The sequence below is a fragment of the Danio rerio genome, chromosome 3 (genome assembly GCF_049306965.1).
Source record: "Danio rerio strain Tuebingen ecotype United States chromosome 3, GRCz12tu, whole genome shotgun sequence".
Lineage (NCBI taxonomy): Eukaryota > Metazoa > Chordata > Actinopteri > Cypriniformes > Danionidae > Danio > Danio rerio.
In genome coordinates, this window is record NC_133178.1 from 14,972,263 (window position 1) to 14,987,438 (window position 15,176).

The 15,176-nt window shown below is 37.6% G+C and overlaps 1 protein-coding gene across 2 annotated transcripts in view; it reads right to left on the reverse strand.

Annotated features, from left to right (window-relative positions):
- Nucleotides 1-812: 812 nt before the first annotated feature.
- gjc1 (gap junction protein gamma 1) overlaps nt 813-15,176 on the reverse strand; it is a 68,320-nt gene continuing 53,956 nt past the window's right edge. Inside the window, exons 1-2 of one of the 2 annotated variants that reach the window (XM_068218809.2) lie at nt 14,611-14,672; nt 813-4,046 (exon numbers count right to left, since the gene is read on the reverse strand). In XM_068218809.2, the coding sequence (XP_068074910.1) occupies nt 2,559-3,992 (1,434 nt within the window). In that variant the 5' untranslated portion in view covers nt 3,993-4,046; nt 14,611-14,672 and the 3' untranslated portion in view covers nt 813-2,558. Of the gene's footprint in view, nt 4,047-14,610; nt 14,673-15,176 lie in introns of those variants that run through there. The other variant, XM_679922.8, reaches the window with a different exon arrangement.

Here is a 15,176-nt window from a genome sequence, read left to right on the forward strand (position 1 = left end):
AAATGTTTATGTGCAGATATAACTTAAAATGGTTAATAGACTAAACTTCCAAATTTTTCAGCTTTTAAATTCTTTACTTACTCCCAGGGCCGTTTTTGTCGAAGTTGATATTTAGTTGCATCATGTTGGTGTTTCGTAACATCTAATTTTTTACAAGGTAGGTCATTAACCCAATGCTCAACCCCCAACCTGGCGGACCAGGACATACACACATACACTATGGACAATTTAGCTTACCCAATTCACCGATAGCACATGTCTTTGGGAAACCGGAGCATGAAGAGAACACAGGGAGAACATGCAAACTCCACACAGAAATACCAACTGACCCAGCTGGGACTTGAACCAGCAACCTTCTTGCTGTTAGGCGATAGCGCTACCCACTGCACCACAGTGTCGTTCCTGCGTATATATCAATAAAAAAATGTATATTAGCATTTAAATACTAATTCAACTTTTCTCTTTCATCAGATGCGATCAGGTTTAGTGCCTCTGTCCTGCTGCACTTCAGCAAAAGTCAGCATCCCAAGCAAAATGACCACCTTGTGTCATATAACATATATTGACCAATCAAAAATTTAAGTGCAACCAATCATTTTAAACCAGGGGTGTCCAAACTCAGTCCTAGAGGGCCAATATCCTGGAGAGTTTAGCTCCAACCCTAATCAAAGGCCCTGTTTACACTGCCAGCTAAATGTGACCCAATTCTGATTTTTTTGCTAATACGTGACACAGATCCGTTCTGTTCTATGACAATATAAACACACACACAAAAAAAAAAAAAAACACGCATGCATTCATATATTCAGAGATCGGTTTTAGGCCTCCTTCATATGTGGAAATAAATCAGATATAAATTGGATATGTGATAATGCGACTGTTATGTAAACAGGCAGATTGGATTTATTGAGACATTTAGTTTTGTATGGGCATTGTGGTACTTCTCCGCGGTTTAAAGACGTAGAAGGAAGAGCATGTGTGGAGATGCTGACACGGTAAACAACAACAGAGGAAACATGGAGGAGGAAAGAGGTCAGTCGCCATAATTTGCTCCCACCAGACCTGAGATCTCTCTCGTACCCACAAATTCCTCTGAATGGTGGAGGACACCATAAATAAACCGTAGGCGCAAGCTGCGATTATGGCCCTTTACCTCCTCGTCCGCCTCAAAATCATTTTAAAGTTGGGCGAACTTCGAGCTAAAAGCAAGACAATTTCTTCCATCGTGGCTGGTGGGGCGCAGATGCCAAACCCGCCTTTACGCATGCGAGACGGCAAATGCAAACACATGAATCAGATATGGGTCACATTTAAAACAATTTGTAAATGTACAGGCGAAAAAAATCTGATATAGGCAACAAATCGGAATTGGGCATCAAGACTAGACAGTGTACACGAGGCCAAATACACCTGAACCAGCTAATCAAGCTCTTACTAGATAATAAAAACTTCCAGGCAGGTCTGTTGAAGCAGTTTGGAGCTAAACTCTGCAGGACACCGGCCCTCCAGGACCGAGTTTGGACACCCATTTTAAACAGAGACACAGTGATTCATTTATAGAAATTAAAATGTTAATTAAAGTTTTTTTCTGCTGCCTAATGAGTAAATTAAACACCTGTTTAAAAGTTTTAATGCCGAATCTTGGTATTTTAAGTAATGTCAAGTTATATTAACTTAATATCTTTACTAATGATAACAGCAGGGTTTACAGTGTTTAAGACCAAATAAACAGTCAATATCTTACTAATAAGCAGGTAATAAGCCACTAGACAACAGTGAGAATTGTTACTTAAACTAAAGTGTTATCCATTTCTCTTTTTTAGGGGGCAGGAAAACCTTTTTGAAAAATTCCATCCCAAAAACCATGGGAGCCTGTATGTTATCATCCGGCTGAAAAAGACTAGACTGCAACCACCTTCTTGACCAGTAGGGGATGGTACAAGAACAAAAAAGTAGATGGACAAGAAATACCACAGAGATCTCAAATCGCTGAGGATCTCTAAACATTGCACTGATGCCTCTGTAACACCCATAGATACCAAAACGAAATCTGCGCGTGTTTTGTAAAATGTAGATTTACAGCTTATTTCACAGGACTGATCAGTTTCTTTGGGTCTTGAAGACCACAGTGTACGACCGCTGCACTGGTGTATTGTTGCATTGTTATAGCTTGGCATTGTGATGTAAAAGTTAGTGTTTGACTCTGGAAAACAGGAAGACTGGCTGGCTTGGAATCGGATTGCAGTGTCACCATCATCACTCCGCAGGGGTCCAACAGGAAGACTTTCGCTTGCTAAAAAGTTCCAAACATTGATCACGAATGTTTTTTGGTGGGGGGGTTATGTTTTCAGATGTAATCTTGAGAGCACAAGATTACTTTAGGAAGATCAAGAAAAAAATGAGTCTCATTCTCTGAGTTTTTCTAAGGCACTGAAAGCATTTCAAAAAGACATACAGCATATTTTCTAATTGCACACAGTGTTTTGTGTCTGAAAACGCAAGTAGAACTGCACCAGAGCGTGCCAGCCGAGTGTAACCTTCAGGTGTGCGTGCGGATGTCAGATCCAGACAGATGGCTTTCCCTCCCCTGATTTGCTGCTGCTGCTGCTCCCAGCGCTCCCGGATTTCCCATGCTTGGACCGTTGCTTTCGCTCCTTCTGTGGCGCTGTGGTGATATTGCTCTGAGGCTTCTCATCAATATCATTAGTGTCGTCCAGTTCATCGTGGTTATTGCTAGCATGGTGCTGCAAGGTATAAGCCTGAATGGCCGCCTCCAACTGTATCACATCTTTGTTAATAGGTGGCGGCCGTGTTTCACCTGCAGATGGGAAGTTGTCCTCGTTGGAGCCGTATTGCTGCTGCTCCTCCTGGGCGATGTTGGCGCGGTTCTGCTTGCACGCCATTTTAGCATTGCTCAAGTCTGTGTAGGGCATCGTTTCAGGTTTCACCACGATATTATACCCAGGTGGTGCAGATGGGGTGTTCCAGGAGAAAGGATAACCAACGTAATCCGCTTCTCGAACACCACCGCCGACTCCACCTACAGGTTCTCCTTCACTAAGTGAAGGCCCGCCGACTCCCACCGAAACGCCGCCGGATGCCAGCAGGCCGAGCTGATACTCATCATCGCTAGCTGCCGCGTTTCGTTTGCGCAAGACATCGCTGATGGTTCCCACGCCGAGATGAATCATTTCCCACAGGTTTAGCAGCAGGCACAGGCAGCTGACGCCATACATGATTCTAAGGAAGATGGTTTTTTCAGTGGGCCGTGAGATGAAGCAGTCCACCCGGTGCGGGCAGGGAACATCCGTGCACACGAAAACAGGTTCCACGCGGAAGCCATACAACAGATACTGTCCTGCAAGAAAAATGGCCTCCAGAACAAATCGTGTCAACAGCTGTAGCACGTAAACTCGCATCAGGCCATCATTTTGAATGCGTCTACGCCCATCGTGACGCACTTTGGGTTTAGGTCGCGGTGGCACTAATTCCCGACGTGTGGTGTCTATCTCAGGCACTTCGTAGATCATGGGGTCATCTTCTCGCTCTTCCTCCCCATCCTCATGTCCTGGCCGATGCTGCCGTGCCCCAAAGTACATCTTTCTCGGCCTGCGTTGAGTGTATCCGCCCCCTGCCGAATCTCCTGTGGAAGGAGCCCCGGCCCCCGAGCCGCCCCGTAAATCCTCTCTGTGTGAGATCTTATTCGCGGCATAGCCCATGTACAGCAGAGAGGGCAGGGAGGAAAGGATGATCTGAAAGACCCAAAAGCGCACGTGGGACAGCGGCGCGAAGGCATCGTAGCAGACGTTCTCACATCCCGGCTGTGCAGAGTTGCAGATGAACTTGCTCTGCTCGTCGTAGTATATAGACTCGCCGCCCACCGCGGTCAGCACGATGCGAAACACAACTAGCGTGGTGAGCCAGAGTTTCCCCACCGACGTGGAATGGTGCTGGATCTCCTCCAGCAGACGCGTCAGGAAGCTCCAGCTCATGACGTCTGATGACAACGGGGCAGACAGCGTCCCGCACTGCACAGCTCACAGACTCTGTGGACACACACAGAGGTACAGATATAAGTGCATGACAATTAAACAAAGTTGACATGTTTTAAAACAGTGATACGGTATTGTATTATAACACGGTATCTATATTTATTGACTGAACACCAATTTCAATAAGGATAGGTAAGTTTGGTATGAAGTTTCGGTATGAATCGCTTTAGGTTTATTCAAATGTGGCTGCTTAAATGCGTGCACCTTGGAAGGAATGCCAATAAGCTTGGGGTGTAAGCTTTTCATTTCCAATAAAGTCGTATGACTTGCACGACGCACACATGGTGTACAAGCGGTGCACACATAATGCCACGCATTTTCCAGCTGTACCTAGTTAAAAAACATCTGAACTTTTCCGAAAGCTGCGTGCACACCGCGATCCATCTAAGTAAAGCTAACCAATCTGCTTCACACTTTGTATGGACGTAACACATTTTAGTAATAATGGTAGATTAACTACCTCAGACAAACACAGCACACCCAAACACTGCAGCGCTTTTAGCTTTTCCCCATAAACTTGTATCGGAGCTGCAGCAATGGTCATCCTCTGAAAAAATGCTTGATGGTCACCTAGATATGAGTAGTGGTGGGCAAAGCCAGGCTTCATAAAACACTGAAACAGTCTAAGCAAATGAGCTTAGATGCGGAGCATGAGCGCATAGAAATGGTAAAGGAAACAACACGCTCGCGATTGTGACAATAATTACTTTACTTGAACGCTTAGATTTGATGATCATAATTTGAGTTGTTAACAGAGTTTGAGGATTACTGTATCATTATTATTCACATCTTATATATGTTGATCTACCTTTATCATTGCACACACTTTGTAACATATTATTTATTAAGTTTAAGTGTCTCTTTAACCCTTATGTTTGTTTTATTATAAAGAGTATAATTAAAAAGACTAATACAACTTTTGGCCTCTGTAATGTCACAAAATCAAAATGAAGTAATAAATTAATATAAACTAATATTCCAAATTTTATTGTTAAAAAATATTCAATAATTATCAATATAGAATGATATGAAATTTGTTATCATATATATATATATTATTCAAAGTTTTTATATTAAAAGTAGAAATTAAGCAGCATCTCTTCTAAATAAAATAACTCTTGTATATACTGTAAATAATGTTTTAAACATCATCTGTAAACAAACATTTTAATGTAAATAATAGTTTTATTGTAATAGAAAATGTGCTCTCTCAAGGCATTCGAGTTGAAGACGTTAGTTAATTTTTTGAGAGCTACGCAGATGTTCAACCACATGAAGTCTGCACCGGACCATACCCATGCATTCAACGCAGAAGAATGAATCAGCCTTAACAGAGCGGGGTTACGCGACTCCACATGCGGTATAGGGAAAGTAATAGAAAAAATTGACCAGGAAAAATTTGATTGATTATGGGTTCTGAATGTCTTTTTTTTTTTTTTGATTAATTGCCCAGCCCAACTGAATAGTTGTCTAAACAACCATTTTAAATGGTACTTTTGAATTTGGGCTTCGTATGAAAAATATATAGAGATTCACAAAGGATTATATTCCACAGTATTATTCATTTAAGATAATTAACCTCTGATGAAAGATAGATGACACAAAATATGATCTAACTAAAAAATGGTAAAAATTGGCACCAATAAACATGCATTAATTTACTATCCAGACAAAAAAAGAAAACATGATAGCCGATATGGTACCAACATTTAGCCAATCCGTATATAGTTCAGCGTCTATTTCTGCCTGATATATTACTCGATAAAAGGTCATCCAAGTGCTAATAGACTCAATGAATGTAACTCTCCGTCTCTCTCTTACACACACGCAGACACAATTACCTTGAGCAGTGAGCCTGAACCACACAGATCTTCCCTGAGGGAGAACAGCTGTGGTGAGCGGGTGAGTCTGTGACCTCTCTGCTTTGTCTCCGCTCGCTCGTTCTGCTCTTTTGCTTTTTTTAATGAATGTTTGGATTTATCCTTCAAATAAAGCATTTGTGTTATTGATTGTTATGTCCATATTTGGCCATATTTGAACAGCTACGCACAAAGAGATATTAAAATAATATACTGTCAAACTCTTATGAGCCCAAGTTTAAAATATACAGTCAAGGCTGAAATTTCTGCATGTCTGAAAGTAGTCAGACCAGCCAGAAATTGGAATTGGCTGGTTTTTGTTCCCAAATGCATGACGGGCAGTGTTTGGGAAAATTACTTTTAGAAGTAATTTTGTACACATTATTGTGTGTGTGTGTGTGTGTGTGTGTGTGTGTGTGTTTTAAGTAACTTTATAAGGTACTTACAGGGCTTGCTTGTTATAAAAAATATTTTGGAAAAAGTAAAGCCTTTTTACAGCAAAAATGACATGTGAAGTGATTCAATTTCAGGCTTTAAAAAATTACTCTGATACTTTCTTGAAAATTATAAAGGTAATGCGTTACATTACTAGCTACTTTAAAAAATCTGATTGCGTAAGTCACGTTACTTGTAATGCATTACTCTCAACACTATTGATGGGCAACAGCTTATATTTTTTATTTAGCTTATCTCTGCTCTGGGCTTGCATATAAACTGCACTACAAGGATTTTATATGACAAGGTATGTAAACGGAACATACTAACAGATAGACTATAAAAGAATGGCAAAACATCAATGGAAAAACTAAATATTTTACATTTTCTTTAACAAGTTTTACTTTAATAAATAAACTTTAACAAATTTTAAAAACGTTAACAAATAAGAAATATTGACCTTTATTCTTTTTATACTTTATATATATATAAGGGGAACTGTGTTCATAAAAGATCATATTGTATTTTCTTTTTAGATTATTTCTGTAAAATATTTTAAGTAGCATAATTTCACAATCATTATGTTTTTCACTTTCTATTTAGAAATGGGCCCGCTTTTCAAAATATGTGACCTTGGATCACAAACCAGTCTAAACTTTTATGTTTTGTGATCCATGGTGACATATTTTGAAAATTGCAAACAAATTTAAAAAAATAGCGCAATTTCTAAATAGAAAGTGGAGGCATAATGATTTGTCTTTAGCATTGTGAAATTAAGGATATATTTTTGGCAAAAATACTCACATTGTATGAGACAAAATTACTAATTTTTCTTTTATGCCAAACATCTTTAGAAGATTTATATCATGTTGAAGACTTAAAGACTTGTTTATTTCAGTATTTTCATTCACACATTTTTTAAAATTAATTTCAATTTTCAAGCACTTTATTTAGACAACTTTAAAATGTGATTTTCTATGTACAGTAGTCCCTCGTTAATCGCGGGAGTTTTGTTGTAAAAAATAGCCCACAATAGGTGAAATCAGTAAAGTAGTCAGCTTTATTTTTTTACAATAATAATAGATGATTTAATACTGTAAAACCCCTCACTGCACTATTTTCCCAGATAGGCATTAACATTTTCACACTTTTCTCTCTTGTTTAAACACTTGCATAACTTTAGCATGTCCAGAAGTCTAATTTATTTTTGCGTGATGGTTAGCGTCTTCTAGGCATGGGACGATAATCGTGTTCAAGGTCTACCGTGGTTTGGAAGTCAAGGTTTTTAAAACCGCCAATATTTTCTGTAATACTGTTTCTAAGGTATGCGTACGATTTTTTATTTACATTTTTTTAGGACAACCAGCAGAATTTTTTTAAAGATGCTGTTTTAAATAGTAAAGAAATTTGTGTTTTTGAAACAAATGAAGTCCGCAGAAGTTAATGATTTATTTGAATTATTTAGCCTGACATGTTTACCATTTTAAAATATCTCTGATATTTTTATCCAAGGTTATCATACCGTCAGAATCTTATACCGGCCTATGCCTAGCGTCTTTCTCTGCCTTTTGGATCCCACCGCAGGTGCCTTTGACGGTGCAGAACATTTTGTCGACATTAAGGATTTAGTTGGGGGGAAAACTTGCAAACATACAGTACAGCACTTCAGTCACGCTGCTAGTGATCAAAGATTTATGTCAATTTGGCAAGCTGAACGCATTTTGTACTGTACAGGAGACACGGCACAAAGGAGATCGATTGACAATGGTCTACAGCCACATCAGGACACAGAACACAATGCGCAGTAAAAACAAAACAAAAAAAAAACATGTCACATTGCACGAAAAATAAACCTAAAATCTAAAAAAGCTGCAAAACAGCATGCCCACAAAAGTTGAAGCGCATTATTGTGAGGGACCACTGTTTTTCGATTTTTTGAACCCTCAGATTTCAACCCTATCTAAGCCAAATATTGTCCTATCCCAGCAAACCATACATCAGGGGTGTAAACTTCAACTGTGTAGAGATGCGGAGTTTGACACATGTGCAATACATCAACGGACTGCTTTTTTTTATATTTATTTATGTAGCTTATTCATATGTTTTGTATAAGTCTTAATTTTTCCACTTGTTGGTTTTGTATTGGTATTTATTATTTGTATAAGTTTAGGAGGAAAAAAAGCCCAAATCATAACATTTGTTTGTAAAAATTCAACAATCAAAATCAGCCATCAAAAATCAAGATCTGTGCTTAACTATTTGAAAGAGTGGAAGAAAATCTAACCATAGACAGTTAGTTAAATTAACAGATAGTTAAATTCTCTATCACGGTGCATTGACGATGCGTTCCATAAACAATTTTATATTTTCATTCACAGCACAACAATTCTTGTATTAAAATGTATTATATATATATATATATATATATATATATATATATATATATATATATATATATATATATATATATATATATGAACTATACCTTTAATTTTACCTGCTCAAAGAAAATACTTTTTTTTTAAATGCATCAAACTAAACTCAAGTACATGCACAGAACAAAATGAGAACTTAAAGCAAATAAACAAAATGTTAAAAGCCTATGATTGGTCACACGTTTAACAAAAAGGGCTGTGTTTGGCTCTAACGCGCTGGCACTGTTCACCGATGAGTGACACAGATTAAACGGCAGCGGCATTCACAGCTGATCCATGATCAAAGTCGCTCTATAGACATTCTTGTGTCTGGATACACAAGTATCACTATAACATCCTAGAGGACAGGAAATGTTACCCCACAACAGCTTAAATAGGGGCTTCTGCTGTAACTTCTGCGTCAGTTAAAGACTGTCCAGCAAACACACCCAGTGAATTGAGCAGAGTTTTTGCGTTTTAATTACTCGTGCTTGCCTCCCTTGCTATAGTATTCTACTGTGACATTATGAGATAAAAGACATTTGTACGTAGTAACTGGTTAGGATCTATTACTTAACCGATACTGAATTGTCCGCGTCTGCATTGTGGTGCACCAAAAAAAAAAAAAAACTATTCATTTTGAAATCCCTACTACACACCTACAATGTTTGCTGCTTGTTCAAACCACTTATTTAAAACAAGCTAAATCAACACAATTCTTGTTTTTTAGGTGGACAACTGAATTGTTTTATATTCAATCTAATTAATTGTTTTTACAAATTTAGGTTAACAATCAATTTGTGTTGGGACAACATGAAGGAATTGTGTAGAACCCTACATTTTTTTAGTCTCTGTAACTCAACAGGACCAGAGAGAGTCCAGGGCATTTCTGCACCCCCTGCCCAGAAGAGCAGCTCAGCAGTGGGCATGTGCTGAAGTGCAGAAGCCCTTCACCTTTAATCTGCGTCTCACTTTATGCTGGTAGAGGCACTGGGGGTGAGCAACATGACTTAGATTGTGACTCATATGTAGGCGCACAAACACAGAACACTCACACACACAATAAAAACACAAAAGACGAGCGACGTACACGAGCTGGATTCACTGGTCACTCTGCAGCATCCATCCTCAAATAACTGCATCACTCACTTGTTCACGCTTTCTCTCTCTTTTTTTTGAAGGTTGAAATAGCACTCTCTCCCAAAGGGAATAAAGGACTTTGTGTTGTATTTGTGACTGTCGAGCACAAGCAGACACACATTCGTTCGCACACTTGGTCTGGCCACAGGGGGGGTCAAACAACCACCATGAAGCAACAGAAAAACACTCCTGTGTGTGTGCATTAGACAGGCTGGCATGACATAAATTGCGCCTCAGCATTAGCAGTGTGTCACAATTATGATATGTCAAAGGACTCTTAAGGGGCGAGACATTTTTACTGTGCTTACAAGCCAAGTGGAAAACACAAATGTCATTTGCTTGTTACGCTTTAATTAATTCGTAACATTACTTAATGAGAGATAAGAGTTATTTAATGTTAGGAACAATTAGACACATTATAGATGCTGCAGAAAAACTATTAAATCCTCAAGGATATTAAAACGCACTTGTTAGACATACTGCACTTTAGAATCATCATCATAATCATGATCATTAGCCATATATAAAGAACAATATTTAACCTTTTTAATTATTTTTACCCTTTATAAGACACTCATTAAAATCCTACTAGGAAAAACCCTGGAGATTCATTGGGAGCTATGATTACAAGTTTATTACAATTTCTTTTAAATGATTTAATCAACATCAATGAAGTTTCTATACATGATTCTTCATCAGATAAAAGGTTAATATACCTTATCTACCATTCAAAACCTTAAAGTCTGTAATTTGTTAATTTTTTAAATAACTGAATTTGCTTTTATTCAACATGGATGCATTAACTAAAAAGAAAAATTGAGTGAAATATAAATAAAATAGTTCTGTCCGGTTTTTGAATATGATTGGCTGATAGCCATGTGATATTTTGCAAATAACAGCACTCACACCGCCTCTTTACCCTTGTGTATTACTCTGCACACAAACAGCAACAAACAGAGGGCACTCTACAGATTGACAAATATTGCTGCTGTTGGGCAACAATGTACTTTTTAGGCTTTTTGAGGAGAGAATGTTGTTTAGATTGCAACTATGCAGTTTATTTATAAGGATAGTGCTTATTTTTAATATTTATAATGTTGGAGCATAGGATTCACTGCTTCGGCCGCCATCAGCCTGTCTGAGCAGACACAAGAAAGTTACGATTGACGTTCCACCACAAGATCGTGTCAGAGACCGCCTAATAGTAGAGTCTAAAGTCTTTAGAGGCATTTTTTTAGCGTAAGAACTACAGCTGAACAAATCCTAATAAATCAGGTAAGTGACAATCAAAGTTCTTTTGTATTTTGTATTGCTGTATTTATACCACAGAAACTGGAAGTGTTTGCTTTGCTCTGGCTTTTTCAGGATTAGTTATTGTGTAATCCTGATTGGGAACAGAGAAATACTGGGAAATGTCTGTAGACTGATGGCATTTCATGCTGTTCAGCCTTATAATCTCAAAATGTGAGCAAAATCACCTGTTTTGTCATCATTTAAGACAATACGCTAGAGAATCATTCAAATATAGCTCTAAAGTGACGTTAGTGGTTGAGCAACGATTTCTGCTGTTCTGATGTCAACTGCAGATGTGAATGAATGGCGGAAGAAAGTAGTTCCTGATACAAAAGAATTTCTAGACTCTCGTGTTTGATGATCTTATTATACACACGATTATGCTGTCGAACTGTTGTATAAACGCAACGCACTTGTAGCATTGCGATATGGCTGTATATCGGTACTGGTGGGGGGCACTTTTTATTTATTTAGTGGAATAAGAAATACAGTGACTAAAGTAAAAGCAGTTATTATTAATATTTCATTGTTTCTCTTGTGTTTGATATGCAGCCATTCTTCTGAACATTTCTCAATAAGCAAGTTTCTTGCATCATCACAAATGAAGCAATTAAACACAGAGTTTGACCTTGGTGAGCATAAAAGACTTTTCAAAAATGTTAAGAAGTCTTACAGCCCCAAACTTTATAACAATATTATATATGTATGTTACATAGAAAAAAAAAACAAGCTGAGGCAATACAGCACAAAACATTTAGTCTTGAATGCATTAAGGCATTCCTGCTGCAATTGTTGATCCTATTCACTGATTAAAGCCTCAGTCTCCTGTTACTCAACACACACACACACACACACACACACACACACACACACACACACACACACACACACACACACACACACACACACACACACACACACACACACACACACACACACACACACACACACACACACAGTCCTTATGTCCTGCCCCTTGGCAGAGACTGACAGTGTACAAATTCAGCAAAACGCCCCTGTGTCCATGTCAAAGTTAATATATACCCTTCATCCACCTATCCATCCATCCACCCACAGTACATCTCAATCTGCCATCTCAGACATTTACAGCAGTATGACGGAGTGCCGCATCCTTATACTGTACAGTATAAGAGCCTAATTTACAACAAAATATTTCAATAATCAAACAACTAAATGCACAAAGCAATAATGAAACATATATATTTTAAATAATTCAATGGAACTACTATTTAAAATATCTATATATCTGTGCAATTTCTTTTTTACTAAAATGGTCTCATAGATTGGCAATCAGAAAAGTGCTCCTTCGTCTTAGCATAGTGGAAATAATTTAGCATTTACATTAGGAGGATAAACATCTAATTTAACATTTCATGATGCATAATATAGTGTGTTTCACTTAGCATTTTAAGGAATGGCTCACTAACAAGGAACCAAGAACCCAAATAAAATAAATCAATAGTGAAACAAAACATTTTGGTTTAATTTGCTTTAATACTAATAAACATTTAAATAACATTACACATATTAAACTAATTATTTTTTATTATTATTATTTATATTGAATATTTTAAACTAATGAACAGCTAAATAAATCCCAAATATTAAACCAGAAATGTGCTCCTTTCTCACATTATAGTGGATTTTACTTATAATTTTATAGATGATCTAATTATAATAAATTATAATTATAATAAAAAATCATATATACAGAAGAAGTTCAAAGAAATAAATATTAAGCAATTACAGTTTTTCTCAGTCCCTGGTGCATTTCTCACAACAGTTAATGCATTTCTCAAAACAATTAGTAATTTGTGCACATCATGGTAGCAGTTGCTCATTCCTTCCAACAAATTGCAAATGCTTTTGGACATGCATCAATTGCTTACATACAACTCTCTGCTGTTTTAAAACATTTGCATCATTTGCGTATGTCATGCCAGACAAAATTAACTAAACTTGTGAATGCTGAATAGTCATTCCAAATAAAACTAATAGTCCTCATTTCCTTACTTGAATCATTACATACAAAAATGTTGAACTAGTTGTCAAAATCTGTCAAGCAAATTTTATAAAAATGTTTATATTTTTTTCCCTTGAAAATGTCTTTAATTGAACAATTTCATGAATGATTTAAAGACCTGTGTGTGTTGTAGGTTCAGTTCCAATATGTTCTGCAACATTGTTTACACTTGTGCACAGCTCTACCCAAAGGAGGTTTATGTTTGTTGTAAATAAGGGTGTACTTATTCTGTTGCACAATGCTGTGAGTAAATTAGAATTGCAAAGAGCGAATGCAGTAAAAATGTGAAACATAAATATTCAGTGTCTTGTACTCAGATACCTCACTAAATGCAGTGATGTCTAACTTTACTGTAGTTTTCAAATGACTGTGCAAATAGTATATAGTGCTGTCTTGTGTATTTTCGAGAAGTGTCACCAAAATTGGACTTTTTTGCATTAGAAAAACTTGACAGAGTAAACCGTCATAATGAAAACATGACAAAGCCATTTGACTATCTTGTTCATAAAAAAATGGTGTCAGGACTTTTTATCCTGATGACACCGACACTTTCATTGACATCAATACTTGCTTTTGAGCAATAAGCTATCCATTTTGAGCAAGTGATACGCTTTTGCAGGTTATCAGCTAGGTTTTGCAGCTTGTACTAATTGTTTTGAGAAATGCATTAACTGTTGTGCAAATGTAAATAGTGTTGTGAAAAATGCAACAAAGCCACTGAGAAAAACTTATCTAAAACAAATAATTTTCAAAGCCCTGCTGTTATTAAAACCGAATATGAGCAAAGTTTAAATCCAGATATGAGACTTTCCTTATAATATAGTTAATATTACTTAATAGCTTCTTTAACATTATTTTAGCAGTACTTCATAAAATTAATAGATAGATAGACAGACAGACAGACAGACAGACAGACAGACAGACAGACAGACAGACAGAGATAAATAGATAGATAAATAGATAGATAGATAGACAGACAGACAGACAGACAGATAAATAAATAGGTAGAAACTAAATATTCAAATAAACAGGAAGCAAGTTGGAAAGAAGGCAGGAAGGTAAGAGAGAATTCAAATATTCAAATAAACATATAAAAATAAACAGTAGAAAGAAAAACATTATAAATATGTTATCCTCTGAAAGACCTAAACGTATTAAATCCATCTTTAAATAGGTTTGTTAAAGCAAAAGAAATGGTTTCTCAGCCCTGAAACGCAACGGAAACACACATGGTCTATATCTACTGTGACACCAAAAAGCAAAAGTCCCATCAAGTTCAGCGAAACCCTGAGTTGAAGTCAAGCCAGGTCAAACAGCACTGACGTACCGGCCTGGTACATCACACAAGTACATACTGTGAAAGTTATACTCACACACACACGCACACACACTCCACATTCTGCCTCTCGTCTGCTTTTCTTCTCCTCCTCATGTCTGCATCCTCCTGCTTTCTAAAGAGCCGAGATCAGAGGCACTGACCTCACAGCGACACACACACACACACACACACACACACACACACACACACACACACACACACACACACACACTGTACATGTACATGAGCGAACGCATCTCCATGAAGAATGCGCAAGGGGGAGACGCTCAGAAATATGCACAATAGCCCTTTACCCAAAAAATCTGGGTCAGAGAGGGCTGTGGTTTGGGGGTGGGCGGGTGGTGGGGGCTGTGGTTTTGATGTGGGAGGCTGGGTGGGTTAATATCCCAACGGCAGGGGAACAGACAATGATGAGAGGAGAACAAGAGACGAAAGCCTAAATCAGGAGTGATGTACAGCTTGCTACAAGAAACCAGAAGATTTACACAACCTCTTTTCTCCACACACTGACACACACACACAGACACACACACACACAGACACACACTTATATCCTGGTCATCATCTGCTTTGATTGAAAACCACTGTACTGTAATTATG